Consider the following 16399-nt stretch of genomic DNA (forward strand, 5'->3'; position numbering starts at 1 on the left):
CATTTTATGATATATCTTTATACAACAATATATTGTATTAGTTGTATGTAATAAAACATTAAAACATACAAATAAATATACTATTGGACAGCCTATTTGTTATATAAATGGAAAAGATTATTATATTTTTATATTTATCTAATTAGATTTATAAATTATATAAAATGCTGTGTAACACTTAGTTATATATTTATACAAGATACATGTCATATGTAAAATGTATATATATATAATATTATAATAATATAGAGATATATATATAAGTATATATCTAATATATATTAGATATAATTTAATTCATGGTGCTTTATGTGTGGTATTTACATATAGTTAAGTTAATACATTTTACATATGACATGTAATTATTATATAGTCTATCTGTTTATAAATGAAAATATTTTATATTTATATAAGATATATAAATTATATAAAGTGTGTGTGTGTGTGTAAAAAACAGTTATATAAAATATTAAATTATGTATATACATTCTATATATGATATGTGATTATGGTAGGCCTATATTCCTTTATAAATTAAAACATATGTGTATATTTATATAATTACATTTATTTAATTAAATATAGTATAAAATGTGTCTAAAAATAAATACACATTTCTATTCACCTTCTTAAATTTGAGTTTTGTGTACATTATAATAATGCCTTATATATTAAATATATGTGTTTTATATAATATTTAATAAAATATAACAATTTGTCAGTTTAATATTTTATAAATGCACCTTTAAATGATAGCTTAAATAAAAATGCTGTGAAGGAAAATATATGTAGGAAGATAAATGTAGTAATTGTTAGTACTAGTAGTAGTCCTTGTAGTGTTGCGCACATCTCAGGGTTGTAAACCTTTGTAAATGTGTTAAAAACCAGAGCTCAACCAATAATAATTTTACCAGGCAGAGCATAAGAGTTATCGCATGGTCATTTAACGTAACTAGTTGATTGATAGAGAACATTAGACTCGAGTTGATTAAAATGCCAGCGACCTGTTGATCTATTTTTTTTTTTTTAAAGTGTGGAGGATTTGACCTTTCACATGGCTGATCATGACGGTCCCTTCCACAAAACGGTGGACAAAGTGACAACTGGCCGCCAGAGCTCCTCGACAGCCACTCCAAAAAAATGTACAGCGCGAGTTGCTGTTAATTTTTGGGGGGATAATGTGACTGACAGCTCGGCCTCTCACCCCTATTAGTGCTCGGTAATTTATGAGCTACCCCTGCCGCAAGATTATGCATCACCATCACAAATCCTCCAGTCAGTGATACGGCGGAGATCGAGTGTCGCTCTGATAGTAATTGCGCGCGCTTTGCTGCGGCGCGGCCGAAATAGTCCCAGTCATGATAATCTTGGCGCGGAGTTACCGGGCAGGAGATAATGTGCCAGCTTTGCGTAATCATATGATTTTATGAGCACATTTAGGCATTTGTATATCTAATTATTGCATGCAATGTTTTATTTTTCTATCGCAATTAATTAAGCTAATCATAATCTTTTGGGCATTTGGTCAGTGTTTTAAGTCAAAAGACCAGTTATACGTTTTATATTTATTTATATGCTCTTTAATCTTGGTTTTAACACATCTGTTTTAAAATTAGAAGATTTTGCGAATTCTGTAGGCCTGCTCTCTTATTTTGCACACCATACTGAAAACCACACTGACACACATACTGCTCTTCAGAATAATCTTGTACATTTTAACTGTGTCATGAATTGTCTTTCCTAATTGTTTACTTTGTGAAGCTATTCTTCATTTAAAGCCTAAAACCAGTAGAGCCCCACTAAAGGTCAAGAACTATAGACCTACAGAAAGTAATGTTGATTCCGAATACAGAAACTGACATTTAAATATAATCTGTGACAGCCCTGCTCTCCTCTACGCTTGTAAATTCTCTATATCCAATCTTATGTATTTTTTTCTATATATTTCATTTTTGTTCATATGGCCTAGTGAGCTTGTCAATTTCATTGTCAACAGTACTGAATACTATAGTAGCCTACATTAATATAATGAACTCAACTTTGAACTCAAGGGACACAAACAGGCTACAAATACAACCAGAGTGACCAGAGTTTCAATGTCATAATTTATAAAAATACCTATGCTGCACTTTGCTGTCACAAAAACAAGTTGGCTTAGTAACTTACACCAGTTGTACATTTTGAAATGTGACTTGATCTGCCATATGAACTTTAGGACGCTCCTCAGTGCTGGTTTCAAAAAGAGGCCTTTGTTTTACCCACTTAAGCGAGAGAAACCCCTGGCCACACATCTCTTGTCCATCATTGCTGTTGTCATAAGCCAATATTAATCTACAGCTGTCCGGTATTCACTGCAACCATAACCAAAAAGAAAAAGGATCAAATGGCAGCGTGATAACAAAACTCACTCTCCCCGCTTTCTTTCTCGCTCCCATTTCCTTTTCATTGCCTGATGGCCGAGTGAACAAAACATCACACAGATTAAAAGTAGCCCATGGTTACATTCCTACTCATGTTGCGGACATATCGATGCAGAAACATTATATTGAAATAAATAATTTAATCTCTGATGGTCTCGCTTTTGAGGTTTGGAAGGTTGCAGCAAATTCATAATAGTCTTTTGTTTCCTTCAAGCATTAAAATAATAAATAAAAATATATTTCAAGATGTGCCTGGTATGAAAAATTTAACAAGCTTTCTCTAAAACACTTAAGTGCAGCAAAAAGTGTGTATCGCCTGATTTTATTTCCATTTTTGTTTTCGTACGATGAAGATAGACAACTGATAAAAACAGACAACACCTCATTCTCCTCAATGCACTGGAAAAATACTTTCAAAGGTAATATATTACATGTCATACATTCAAATACACCGTGGTGAGACGTCACTCTATAGGCTGAAGGTGACTGAAAGTGGTTGTTAAAAAAGTACAAATGAAAGAATGAATATTTCTGTCATGCTGTTTGCTACGTGTAGCACTGGAAACACTAAGACACATAAAGTATATACAGCACAGCGTAATGGTGTTTGTATCTACTTCCAGTTAAACCCACACCACTCCTCAGAAACAAATGAAAAGCCAAACCAGTTGTTCCCTTTCGCCGTGTGTCCAGATACAACAAAACGCCTGTTTAATGAAATCCAGGGTGCACAGTGCCATTTGTGTGTGCGTCTGCTAAGTTCCACAACAGTTGTCAGTGACAGGTGCTGAAAGCAATATTGATAGAGTCAAGTGGCTTCAAATAGCCGCTCTCTGTCTTCAGAGATGATAGGGAATGCTGCTCTCGTATCAGAAACTCTATTCTTTTCTGCAAGTTCGTCCCCTTGAAGTAACGTTTGTCTTTTTTTTAAATCTCATTTTGGGTCAGTTTCGCTGAGGGTCGGGGGAGGGAAGGGGTGAGAGCAGCATGCTTGCTCCTCTTTACAGTCTTTTCTCTATTGAGAGAGAGAGATAGAGTTTTGCATTCATCCGAAGGGTTCAGCTTAGGATGGTCCCGCTGCAGAGGGTGTAGCGCCGAGCTGCAAGTGAGACGAGAATCTGTTACAGAAAAAGCCAGAGAAAGACAAGCCAGCGGAGAAAGAAGCGGCCGCAGTGCACTAAAACCAGTACAAGTCCTTGCTCTTATCCTGGCTCTGTAGACCTGAGAGGAAGAAGGAAAAGGAAGAAAAGGATAAAGAAATGAGGAGAGGGAAAACAAGCAGCAAATATAGAGAAGTGAGGAGACTTCAGGCAAAGAAAGCATTGAAGAGTGAGAGTAAAAATGAGGAACGAATATCAGCAGAGCAAAGGTCAAAATCAAAAACCTTGAAGATAACTAGATTTTAAACTCAGAATATGTACTTCAAGAAGCTCTTAGACATTATTATTTTTACTTTATATGTTTGAAGTTTTTGAGCTGACTTTTTATGCACCATTTTTAACCTACAGTGACCCTAGAATGTATTTAGGCACACTTAAAAAATCTAAATGTCATTGCATTATATAATAAAATATTAAACTGAGTGGCATTTGCAGACAAATCATTCTGGAGCTTTTCTCTGAAATAACTTCAGTTTTCAGTTTTCTGATTTAGTAGATGTATGATGTCAATTTTCCTAAAATTCACATAGGCGTCCTTACATAGTAACCACAGGTTTAGTTCATCACATTAACTACACTAAACTATGTTCGTAAGATTGGGGTTAGTAAGATATTTTAAAAGTCAGTAAGTTTGCATGAAATTGATCAAACTGACAGTAAAGATATTTACAATGTTACAAAAGAATTCTATTTTTAAATAAATGCTTTCTATTCAGCAAATAATCCTGAAGAATGCATCACAGTATTCACAAAAATTAAGCAGAATTGTTTTCAACATTGATATTAATAAATGTTTCTTGAGCAGCAAATCAGCATATTGATTTCTGAAGGATCAAGTGACACTGAAGACTGGAGTAATGATGCTGAAAATTCAGCTTTGCCATCAAATAGAAAACATTTATATATAAATGTACAAATATATAAAAACATTTATATATAAATATATCCTCTATAAATAGATCCTTTGTGAACTTCGTGCTTAAAAACTACTAACATCTGGCAACCAGAAAGTTTTTTATTATTTAAAGCCAAAACCTTGTTTTCAGTGACATGTTTTTCTTGCAAAGTGTTCTATTCTTTCAAATGAATGCCTTTTGTTTTGATATTTTGTTTTCAAATGCAGTGACTTCCATAAGTTTTTTAAGTGTAGCTCATGTGAATAAACACTGCTGCTGTATGTAGACTGCATGCCGTTCACACCTGGATCCATGTTCAGACTCATATCAGAGCTCGCCGCTGTGAAAGCTCCGGTCCACGCCGAGCTGCCTGGCTCACTCTTGCTGATCTCGCACGGCGAGGCTCCAGGTGCGGGAACAGTGGCTGGGGGGAGTCTATGCGGCCGCACCGAGGGCACGAGCAGAGAGCTGTAACGGGTCAAAGTGCGTTCCATACATGTCGTGCATGGAGGGCCGGGGGTAAGCGGACCCCTGGGTGCCGATGGCTCCACTGAGTGAGTAAGGGTGATGGTGGTGAGAGGGGTGCCAGGGCTCTGGGGTGGCTTGGTGAAGGTGACTGTGTAGAGATGCGGTGGAGTACGGGTCTGCTGGGAAGGGAAGATCTGTGTGGGAGGAACCCAGGGTGCTGCTGAGAGATGCTGTGACCGACGGCTGATATGCACTGTTCCAGAAAGAAGGAGGGAAGCTTCTCTGGCTCATAGGGAATGATCCGTCTGGGGAGAGAAACATTTAGAGGTTCTGCATGTTAATGCACATAAAAGCATGTGATAATTCAAATATACAACATTATGAACCTTTAAATATTTTGTTTGAGATTAAAATGAAATGCCCACACATTTGGATTCATAAAACATAATTGCAACAAATTGATTGTAGAAATTATGTCCTGAATATCTTTATATCGCGATTTAATTTGCATTAGCTTAAAAAAATCTATCTATTGATACTGAAACTGAAAATTGTGCCTGTTGCAATAATTAATATCTATGCAATCATAATTGATTGTAAAAAATGATATCCTAAGTTAACTAATGTGCATGAGTTTTTAAAACTCTACCTTTTGATAATGCAGCAATCCAAAAAAATAAATAAATTGTGCCTGTTGTGATGACTAATGTGAAACCATAACTGATTGTAAAAATGATGTCCTGTTTATTATTTGCATTACTTTTTTTAAATCTATCTATTGATCTTACAAAATAATAATATTAATAAAAATGGTGACCATTGTCATGACAAATATCTGTACAATCAAAATTGATTGTAAAAATTATGTCCTAAAATTATTTTATATATTTATAATATACTATACTTTAATATATAACATTTTAATATAGTTTGATTAATTAGCATTATATTTTAAAAATCCATCTATTGCTTTTGAAACATTGCAAAAAAAAAAGGAAATTTGTTTCCATTGTCATGACTAACAGCTGTGCAATCATAAAGGATGCAAAGAAAAGTGATATTAAATTAAATGTAAAAAATTCTGTTCTAATTATCTGTATATCTTAATTTAATTTGAAATAGCTTTTACAATCTAACTATATCTATTTTGAAACAATGCAACAAAACAACAACAAAAAACACGAAAAGTAAAATCATTCCCATGACTACAAGCGGTGTAGTCATAAAGGATGAAAATAAAACATATATGAATTATAGGATAAATGAAATTGCAGGTTGCATCAGATTCCCACCTCTCCAGGACGATGTACCTCTTGCGGTTTTGCTGTTGGTGGATCCAGGTGCGTAACTACTGGACTGACTCAAAGCCCGACTAAAATGTTCATCCACTACCGAACTGATGTCCCCTTGGAAATACGTGAATAGCACACATCTGGAGCTGATGTACTCAGCCTCCGGCGGGTGATCTTTCTCCCGGGCGCAATCCTCCTCTTTTATAGGTGGCCCGGAGATATTAGAAAAAGAAGAGCTGCTTCCGCTCACTGTTTCTGGGGATTCTTGCATTTTCGAATAAAATGCCAGTTTCTGAAAGCATGTAAAAAGTGGCAAAAATCAGTTTCCATTCAATATTATTTCCATGATAGAGAATTACACTCACATACATTCTATTTAATACACAGACAGATATAGGGAATCAGTATAGTCGTGTATTACATCAGTGTGTTTGCTGTTGCACAATTTGTGTTCATATAATGTTTCAAACCCTAGCACACAGAAATATACTCTCCATAAAGCATTACACATGCCAGTATTTCTACACTAAATATTAATTTAGGATAACAATATGAAATCTATAAAATACAGAAAATCTGTTTTCAAGTCCATTTTTCTATTCTCGTTATTAAGGATAAGCTTATGAAACAGTGTAAGAAAAATACGACTCAAATTAAAACAATTTCAGAAAGATTAAAAGCACATTTTGCTTAATAGTTAATAGTAAGTTAATAATCAAGTTAATATGTCATACATACTGATCATATAACATAATATAGCCTATACAGTCAATATACACTGTGTGTACATTTGAAATGATTAAAAGCAAACAAGTAGACAATATAACCTATGACATGTCATATTTAAATTCTTGCTTTTAATCATTTTAAAACAACACTTAAATCCCCACTAATACAGTCACGTTTGTTTTCCATTAACATGTAACTATGTGACTTGTTTTAAAACTGTAAAACTATTTGGTCAAGATTACAGGCGCAACAAGTCAAAGAAAGTTGCGCGCAAGGATTCAAACAACATCAAAACAAACAGAAATGCTGTAAAATCAAATTAAAATGCATTTTCTTCTCACACAACAGAAGCATAATAAAGTTAACTTAAAAATGAACATACCTGATGGTGATATGGTGTGTATGCTGCGGTAAAATAAGGCTGAGGTGGACCATAAACTTGATACATGACATCCAAGCAGCTCATGGCGAAGACTGTTATATCACGTATAGAAACTTAATAGCGGAATGAGAGGACGATTCATTTGAAATATAGCGCTGGCTCAGCGTGCACAGACAGAAATGAACCTCCGCGTCGAGACCGGCTGAAGCTCACTGAGCAGCTTTTATGTTCTGTACTCTGTCTTTACGCACAAGTCTGATTCACTTTAAAGAGTCGGTTCATTCAAATGATGAATGGTTCAGTGAGTCGATTCATTTGAATTATCAGTCAAACGGTTCCCACCCGTTTTTATACAGTCTATGGTTCCCACAAGTCCTTGTGCGCTCGATGCAGGTTCTTGCTTGCAGGTAAAATAAATATTTATGTGTGTTGAAAAATCCTCGAACATAGTACTTGCGAAAGTTTTGTAAAACTTCAAATATTACGTGTTGTGTTTATAAGATGTTTCTTACCTCATCATGTTACTATGAAAGTTGAATTTCGCGTGATTAATAGAAAGATGCAAATCGTTGCGTGGAATCGCTAAAAAAGAATCAGTTCAAATAAACGACTCCTGATCGAACCTGTATGAAACGAGGCATTTTGACGTGTGTCTACACCAGAGACCATTATCTCCTTATTAATCGTTCCTGCAGGTAGCATAATGTCCCTTTAAACCATCAAACTGTTTCTGGTTTTACAAATAAAAGTATATTTTAGTTTTTAATTATAGATTTGAGTGCATATTTAATAACAAAATAGCCTACATCTTCTGAGACAGTGACTGCGATTATACAGTAGTCAACATTTGAAGTGGATCAAAACCTTTCATCAAAGTTGTATTAAAACCCTAAAACCAAAATGTGTTCCTGCCTTAGGACAACTTTGATTCATTTTTTTGATCCACTTCAAATGTTGACTACTGTATATCTACATAATTACATTTTCTGGTCTCTTCTGTCGCACGGGAGCAAAATTCAAAAAGCTCACATCATTTGAATAATAAACAACAACTTTCAGCTGAATAGAAAAAAATGTGTATAAGGCCTACAATATGATTGCTTGTACAAACTAAACAGATCAATTATCGTTAAATAAGTGTACTGCAATCTATTTAAAGTGTCATTGTTTTTCTGTGCCCAGTTGCCTTGGGCTCTTTAGATTTCCAGGTCAAAGGTCAAATAGTTTTCACGCAATTGGTACTGGGGTCAAGTGTCATTAGGACCCTTAAAATCAACAATATATTGCAACTGAGAAAACACTGATACACTGGTCCGTCTGAGACAAAGATGCTGCTGCTGTAGTAACCAATACACTTCAGAAGAGCAGCTGAAGTGGTGGCTAAAGCTCATCATGATTTTACTGGGAATTTCACAGGAATGTTTGGTATTCTGTCACGTTACTCACGTAAAACCCACTTCATAGAGTCTTTCACATATTAAGCTAAACTAGCGCTGTCCAGAGTGCTGGAGGTGAAATATTCCAGTTATTTCTCAACAAACACTAATAGCAGTATCTGAGGTGTAAAGTGATCCTCACAGTTGTAACTTCTGTATTTACTGTAGTCGGATTTTCCCAGGATTTGTACATTCTTGTACTAGAAATTCCCATACATTTTCTAAGGGCCCAAACAATGAGACAAATGGTTTTCTATTCAACAACAAAACACTTTCATGAACTTGGAAAATGAATGGCTTGTCATAGAGATCATCTGTATACCACAACTTTTAAGTTGACTCCCGTATAAACATAACCAAGGAGAAAATCCTTGTAGTAGAGGATGTCTGTCCATCCTGTCAATACAAATGACATTGTTAAATAATTGTCCACATAAAGATGACATTGTTAAAAAATACCACAATGAAATAACACATGCAATAGCATCAAAATTATGATGACAATTATGCAAACATATCTTAAAAAAATAGCCTTAATTTAAATAAAAATACAATTTCATATTTCTCAGAAAGCCATTAAATTACAGCAACACAGCAAACATATTGAAAACAAACACTGAACATTTTTTTCATACAATCAACAGAAAAATATAGCATGAAAAAAAAGTTGTAACAAGTAAAAAATACAATTGTAAAATAATCTAAAAACAAACTTTTTAAATCTATAATCAATTATAATTTGAAATAAATAATAATAATATTTTGTTCATAAAATAATTGTAAAAATATATTCTAGAAAACATAAATTGCATTGCTTTGAGAATATGGCAATAAAAGATACAAAATTGCTTCTTAATTCAACTCATTGTTCACGCTTCAAGTTTAGCGCTTTCACACCTGTTCACAGATAGAGTTACAGCGTGCAATAACTCTCCATTTCTGATGTGACAGCTCTCAAACAATGGAGGTTTTAGACTGTGTAACCTGACAAGGTTTCTATTTCTACCCAAATAGCTTAAGGACAAGGAAATGTTGAGTGCTAACACCCAGCTAATAGGACCTAACCTGCTGAAACAACAGTGCATTCAACACATCTAATGAATCAGGGAAGATCAGGGCACATCACTTACAGCTTTAACCGGCCTGCAGTTTTCAACATAGGCTCTTTGCTTTAATATGTGAGAATAAAGGAGTCTCTTGGCTTTGTGCCTCTGCTGACAGAGGGGACCCTTGGTCCCCAGTCATGCATTTGCAGGTAATCTGCCTGGGTACGTCAAAAAACGAGGGAGAGGGGGGTAGGAGATGAGAGAAAGAGAGTGGCAAAGACATTGTCAAGGCAAGTTGAAGAGAGAATGGAATGTAAACATGTACTTGAGTAAAGGATGTAGAAAATGTTTCGACAAATGGTGACAAAAAGTGATTTTTATGGCAAGCCCACATGGTGTTGCAATCCATAAGCACATTTATTAATGCCTGAAGCAAAAAAAATGTTGAAGGAAAGCCTCTCAGAATAATATGAGGGTGAGTAAATGGCAGAATTTTGGACTTAAAATTGTAGGCAAGCATGTCAAGAAGTGATTTTTATTTGGACTGTGGTCAGGGACTGTGTCAACAGTTGAGCTCCATGTGTTGCTGATAAGGCAACAGAAGCCCTTGTGAATTGTAGGTTTGTGACATGGAAGTGAACCGCTGCACTCAATGTGACCACGGCAACTGTTGAGAGAAGAGGGGGGTCTGCTGTGCAACACGAAACAGAGAGTGTCTGTTTAAGGAGAGCTGGAGTGGCACCTGTCCCAGCCGCAGAGACAGCACAACGTATGGACAAACCATTTCAGGCCACTGAGGGTCTGTAGATTTTACTGTTTCATAGTTGTGGGGGCAGAGTTCAGATTTAGGAAATCCAGGTGATATTTAGACCTTCCAACATTTTCTTTATAGAATTGTTTGCTAAAATATTACATTTTCATCTATCTATCTATCTATCTATCTATCTATCTATTCTATCTATCTATCTATCTATCTATCTATCTATCTATCTATCTAAATCAATCTAAATCAATTAATCGAAAACGAAAAAGCTTGATTCATATAAAAATATGACTTCATATTTCCCATTAAAATACAGCAACCTATTACCAGCCATTTACACGCTAAAATCTTGAAAAAGATTTGTACAGCTAAAATATAATAATGTTACTTTATTAATTGATTAATTTATTGCAGTTTTACATTAAATTCCAGTACTTTTACTTTGGGTCATGTCACAATTGAATTGTTGAATCGTAGTTCTGAATCGATTAATCGAAATGGCCAGTTTGAAACGATTCAAAGAAATGGATCGAATTTGCGAATTAATGCTGTTTGTGCTAAATAAGTGACACTAGGACAACATCTGTATGTATTTTATTGTCATTCGTTACACCTGCCTCAGGTCCAAATAAGGATAACTTCTAAGCGTAGTAACAAACAGATGTAGGCCTACATGAAACGAGTAGCCTATTATATCCGAATTCAAACCTTTTGTAAAACAAAAGGACTTTTCCACACTTTGAAATAGTTAATCCTGGGTCATTCTGGGTTAACTTTCTTCATGTTTCACACCGCTTCCTACTCAGGGTTAAAAGTTAATCCTGGGTAGGCTATTCATAAGCTGCTGCTTCACACTGCACATTCCTAAACACATTCCCTTATTTGCATATGGACGAAGGCGGCACGCGATGTGTTTCGTAACTTCTGTAGCCATACGCATCCACATTTACTGTATACTGTATATATGGCCAACTGTCATATCAAGTTACCCAGAATGGATGTTTCAGACTATATGGTCTCCGAGTAGGGTTACATAACCCAGGGTGAAACGTTTAACTCTAAAAAAAATGCTGGGTTAAAACAACTCAGGGCTGGATGAAATATGGACAAACCACAGCATTGTTTTGGGTTGTTTTGACCCCGTGTTTGGGTTAGGCTACATCTGCCCACAACCGTCCGTTTTCCAAAAGTTTCTCATCCACACTGAAACTTCAGAAAAAAATTTAATTCACCTTACTGCGCATGTGTAAAACCTCATAAAAGCTCACTGAGATGATATAAATGGAACAGACATAATAAGTTTTCACACAATTCAGTAGGATCATTACTTTGTACTGCTCTCTTGGATTTCAAAGATTCCGACTGTTGCCTTGAGTTTTTGTGGATGTTTTGCTGCCTGCCCTGACTATCGCCTGTGTCTGGATTACGCTTTTTGTCTTGCCCTTATATATTACTATTTGCTGGTATTCGGACCTTGCCTGTTTTTGACAACAAACTGTTTTAAATAAAGCTTGCAGGGCCACTGCTGGCCAAATGGGTGCTGAAAGCAGAATAGTATTGTTGTGTCAACTCCTTCAAAAAACAAACAAACCTACTATAAGGGGTTAAAATAGAACTTTAATAGAATATAAAAGTAAATTAATTAATTGTAATTTAATTGTATTATTTATAAAAAATACAATTGTAGCTCTAGACAGTTACCTATGGCTATGATTTTATTAATACCATTGTCTGATTGATTTTATAGTCTCAAGCATTCAGAAATCACACAAAATAAAATTAAGCAATTTTACTACGATAAAACCATGGTTAATTTTGGTAAGGGTTGTGATGTCCACATGTTTTTGTTGAAGAAATTATAGAGGGGGAAGCATTTCTATCGCCATTATTACTGACATTAAATATGTTACTGATGTCAACGGTCAAAAAAGTTTCACAGGATTATAAACATTGCCTGCAAGTTTGCATGGGCTTCATCTTGGGCTTTTTTCTTTCTCTTTTCTCTGCAAATGAACAGGCCCTGAAGATCCAGAATAGCTTGGCACGTGTGCTTATACTACCTACTGTGTTCATCATAAAATGCATTTTATATATATATATATATATACTGAGTGTAATGTTAATGTTTAGATTTTTATTTATGCATTTGTATATGTTAATATTTATACAGTTTTTTTTTTTTTTTTTTTTTTTGAGCAACTGGGATGGTGCCCCCCTGGGAGTTGGAGCCCTATGCAAACTGCGTACTCTGCATATAGAAAGCGGCGATACTGAAAGCTTGCATTTGGATCTATAATCGTTGTCACATCAAGTCCTCATTACAGAAGACTTCACCTATCACAGTTCCGGCAGCTTTTATAAAACACCAGATCACCATGGATCCAGCATCACGCCTCATTCGCCTCTGTCAAGGTAATCGCTCCATTGAAGTATATGTGGCAGACTTTTGTGAACTGTACTATCAAGTAGACTTCGATGATACTTTCTTAAAATACATTTTTCATTTTGGTTTGAGTAAGGACATCTTAGCCTTTAATGCCAAGCAATACCCGTTACTGGACACTTGCCTGTTATATTGACTTTGCTTTGCTTTTTTGAGTGGCTCTGCATTTACTGTGGGGATAGCTGTTGAGGAACCTTACTATCCTCTTGTATCCACCACACCAGAGTATTTGCACGTCATGTCTGGAATTATTCACGACATGCCACAGTCCGATTACGTCATGTCTGCTACTCCAGGGCCTGTTCACGTCATGCCTGCCAAGCCAAAGCAACTCATGTCATGTATGCTACTCCAGGGTCTGTTCACTTAAGTGCTCCAGGGCCACTCTGCTACTCCGTCATGCCTGCCAAGCCAAAGCCTGTTCACGTCATGCCTGCCAAACCAAAGCCTGTTCACGTCATGCCTGCCAAGCCACAGCCTGCACACATCCACTCTGTCAAGCCAAACCTTGTTCACAACATGTCTGCCAAAGCCAGGGCCTGTTCACAAAATGGCTGCTGAGCCAAGGACTGTTTACAAAATGGCTGCCATTCAAGAGACCATTCACAAAATGGCTACCAATCCAAAAACTGTTTACAAAATGGTTCCCACATGAGAAACTGTTCAAAAGATGGCCGACACTCAAGAGCCTGTTCACAAGATGGCAACCATGCCTGAGTGTCACCACAGCCACCATCCCAGAGCCTCTTAACACCACAGTCGCCATGCCATAGTCTCGCCACACCTCCGCTGATCTTCCAGAGTCTCTTCACATCTCGGCTGATCTTCCAGAGTCTCTTCACACCTCCGCTGATCTTCCAGAGTCTCTTCACATCTCGGCTGATCTTCCAGAGTCTTGTCATGTCTCGGCAGGTCTTGGCTGATCTTCCAGAGTCTCGTCACGTCTCAGCTGATCTTCCAGAGTCCCGTCACATCTCGGCTGATCTTCCAGAGTCTCGTCACGTCTCGGCTTATCTTCCAGAGACTCAGCACGTCTCGGCTGATCTTCCAGAGTCTTGTCATGTCTCAGCAGGTCTTGGCTGATCTTCCAGAGTCTCGTCACGTCTCGGCTGATCTTCCAGAGTCTTGTCATGTCTCAGCAGGTCTTGGCTGATCTTCCAGAGTCTCGTCACGTCTCAGCTGATCTTCCAGAGTCTCGTCACGTCTCGGCTGATCTTCCAGAGACTCGTCACATCTGGCTGATCTTCCAGAGTCTCGTCACGCCTCAGCTGATCTGCCAGAGACTCGTCACGTCTCGGCTGATCTTCCAGAGTCTTGTCATGTCTCAGCAGGTCTTGGCTGATCTTCCAGAGTCTCGTCAGTCTCAGCTGATCTTCCAGAGTCTCGTCACGTCTCGGCTGATCTTCCAGAGACTCGTCACGTCTCGGCTGATCTTCCAGAGTCTCGTCACATCTCGGCTGATCTTCCAGCAGTCCGTCACGTCTCGGCTGATCTTCCTGAGTCAAGTCATGTCTCAGCTGATCTTCCAGAGTCTCGTTATGTCTCAACTGATCTTCCAGAGACTCGTCACGTCTCGGCTGATCTTCCAGAGACTTGTCACATCTCGGCTGATCTTCCAGAGTCTCGTCACGTCTCGGCTGATCTTCCAGAGTCACGTCACGTCTCGGCTGATCTTCCAGAGTCACGTCCTGTTGCGGTTTGTGTTACCACAACCCCCCACAGTCCTGTCAATAGAACCTATCATTAAGCGTTACAGGTTGGCATCCAGCACGGAGGATCCACCACTGGAGTCAACACGACAACATATATGCCTAAACTACTCCCAAACCAATTCACTCTAGCCCTCCTATTCCAGAACTGATTCCCCTGTCTGCAGCACTTCCCATAATGGGGGTTGCTTTATGAGTTGTTTGGGGTGCATACACTACCAATGAAACTCCCAAGGTGATGACGCCTGCTGCAGTTTCTCCAGGGTTGGCAGTGCATGCTGCAGAACCTCCCGATGCAGTGGCGCTCGCTTCAGCTTCTTGCACAGTGGTGGCACCCAGCAATGCACTCCCAGCCTGTCTTGTCACAGCCACGGAGGCTGCCTATGTACTCTTGTCCTGTCCTGAACTGGCTATGGAGGCCATCTACGAACTCTCATCCTGTCCTGAACTGACCATGGAGGTCGTCTATGAATTTGTGTTCTGTCTCAACCCAGCCACAGAGGCCGTCTGTGAACTCTATGACTGTCCAGTTGCCTCTAAGGAGGCTGCCCATGAACTCACTGTGTGTCCAGCCTCAAGGACTGATCCTGGTTGTCTGAGCATCCAGCCTTGGCCCTTGGAGTCTTGAATAAATGGTTTATGTTTTATGTTTCAGTGTCTCCGATGCCTTAGTCTCTGCCATGGCTTACTTATCCATCTGCTCTGCCGTGGTGGACCTCTGCCTTGCTCTGGTGGTCCTCTGCTCCGCCTTGGCTTCCTGCTCCACCAGCTCTGCTTCACTCCCCAGGTCCTCCATGGTCCATGGTCTGCCATTGCTCCATGGCCCTGGTCCTCCAGTGTTTCACACTGTCTGCCACTGCTCCATGGTCCAGGTCCACCACTGTTCCACAGTCTAGACCTGCCTCTGCTTCATGGCCCAGGTCCTCCAGTGTTTTTTTCGGTCCAGGTCCGCTTCTATTGCTCAGACCTGGCCCTCCGTTTGACCACAAACTGTTTTAAATAAATCTTGCATTTGGATCTATCATTGTTGTCACGTCAAGTCCTCATAACAAACACAGTGTCTCCATTCAGTCATGCCCTCCATAAAGCTGTGCTTTAGACATGCTCATCATGTCCTTCTCAGGTCTGGGTTTTTAAACCATTTCTGTTAATTTTTTTTAAAGTATTGAATTAAAATTTTTTACATTATATTAAAATGCTTGTTTGTTTGTTTTTTAAATTCATACCCTTAAAAGTGTTTTATTAACAGAATATTTCAATTTGCATCTCAAAAACTATAGAGAACATTTTTATAATGGCAGGAATGTTTGAGCTTTGATTCCGGATAGTATAAATAAATGGGCTTTTTATTTTTGCTACATCTATGCATTTAAACACAGTCACTTAAAACCCTTTGAAATTGCAATGCAGAGATAGGTTATTGCAATGTGCAGAAATACAAGACAAAATTCTCTCTATTCAGAGATTAAATTAAAAAACTACATCAATTCTGCATATTAACTTGAAACAGATATGTGCCAAAAGTTCAGCACGGATGATTTTTAATTACTTTTTCATTCACGGTCAACTTTTAATTACAGAAACTGATTATTTATCCTTGCCAAGTTCTTCTATTATTCTGTTTGGGCAGTGTTAAAACGTCCTTTCAGAAAACA

General features: G+C 37.7%; 1 protein-coding gene across 1 annotated transcript; it reads right to left on the reverse strand.

The window, feature by feature from the left end:
- Window positions 1–3357: 3357 nt before the first annotated feature.
- On the reverse strand, window positions 3358–7521 carry LOC122134074 (transcription cofactor vestigial-like protein 2). The gene is given in 5 exon segments (XM_042755949.1): window positions 3358–3641; window positions 4781–4950; window positions 4952–5249; window positions 6237–6528; window positions 7348–7521. Coding segments are annotated over 5 exon segments (888 nt in total). The 5' UTR covers window positions 7432–7521; the 3' UTR covers window positions 3358–3597.
- Between the last annotated feature and the right edge of the window lie 8878 nt (window positions 7522–16399).

The sequence above is a fragment of the Cyprinus carpio genome, unplaced genomic scaffold (assembly GCF_018340385.1).
Source record: "Cyprinus carpio isolate SPL01 unplaced genomic scaffold, ASM1834038v1 S000006759, whole genome shotgun sequence".
In the NCBI taxonomy this organism is placed as follows: domain Eukaryota; kingdom Metazoa; phylum Chordata; class Actinopteri; order Cypriniformes; family Cyprinidae; genus Cyprinus; species Cyprinus carpio.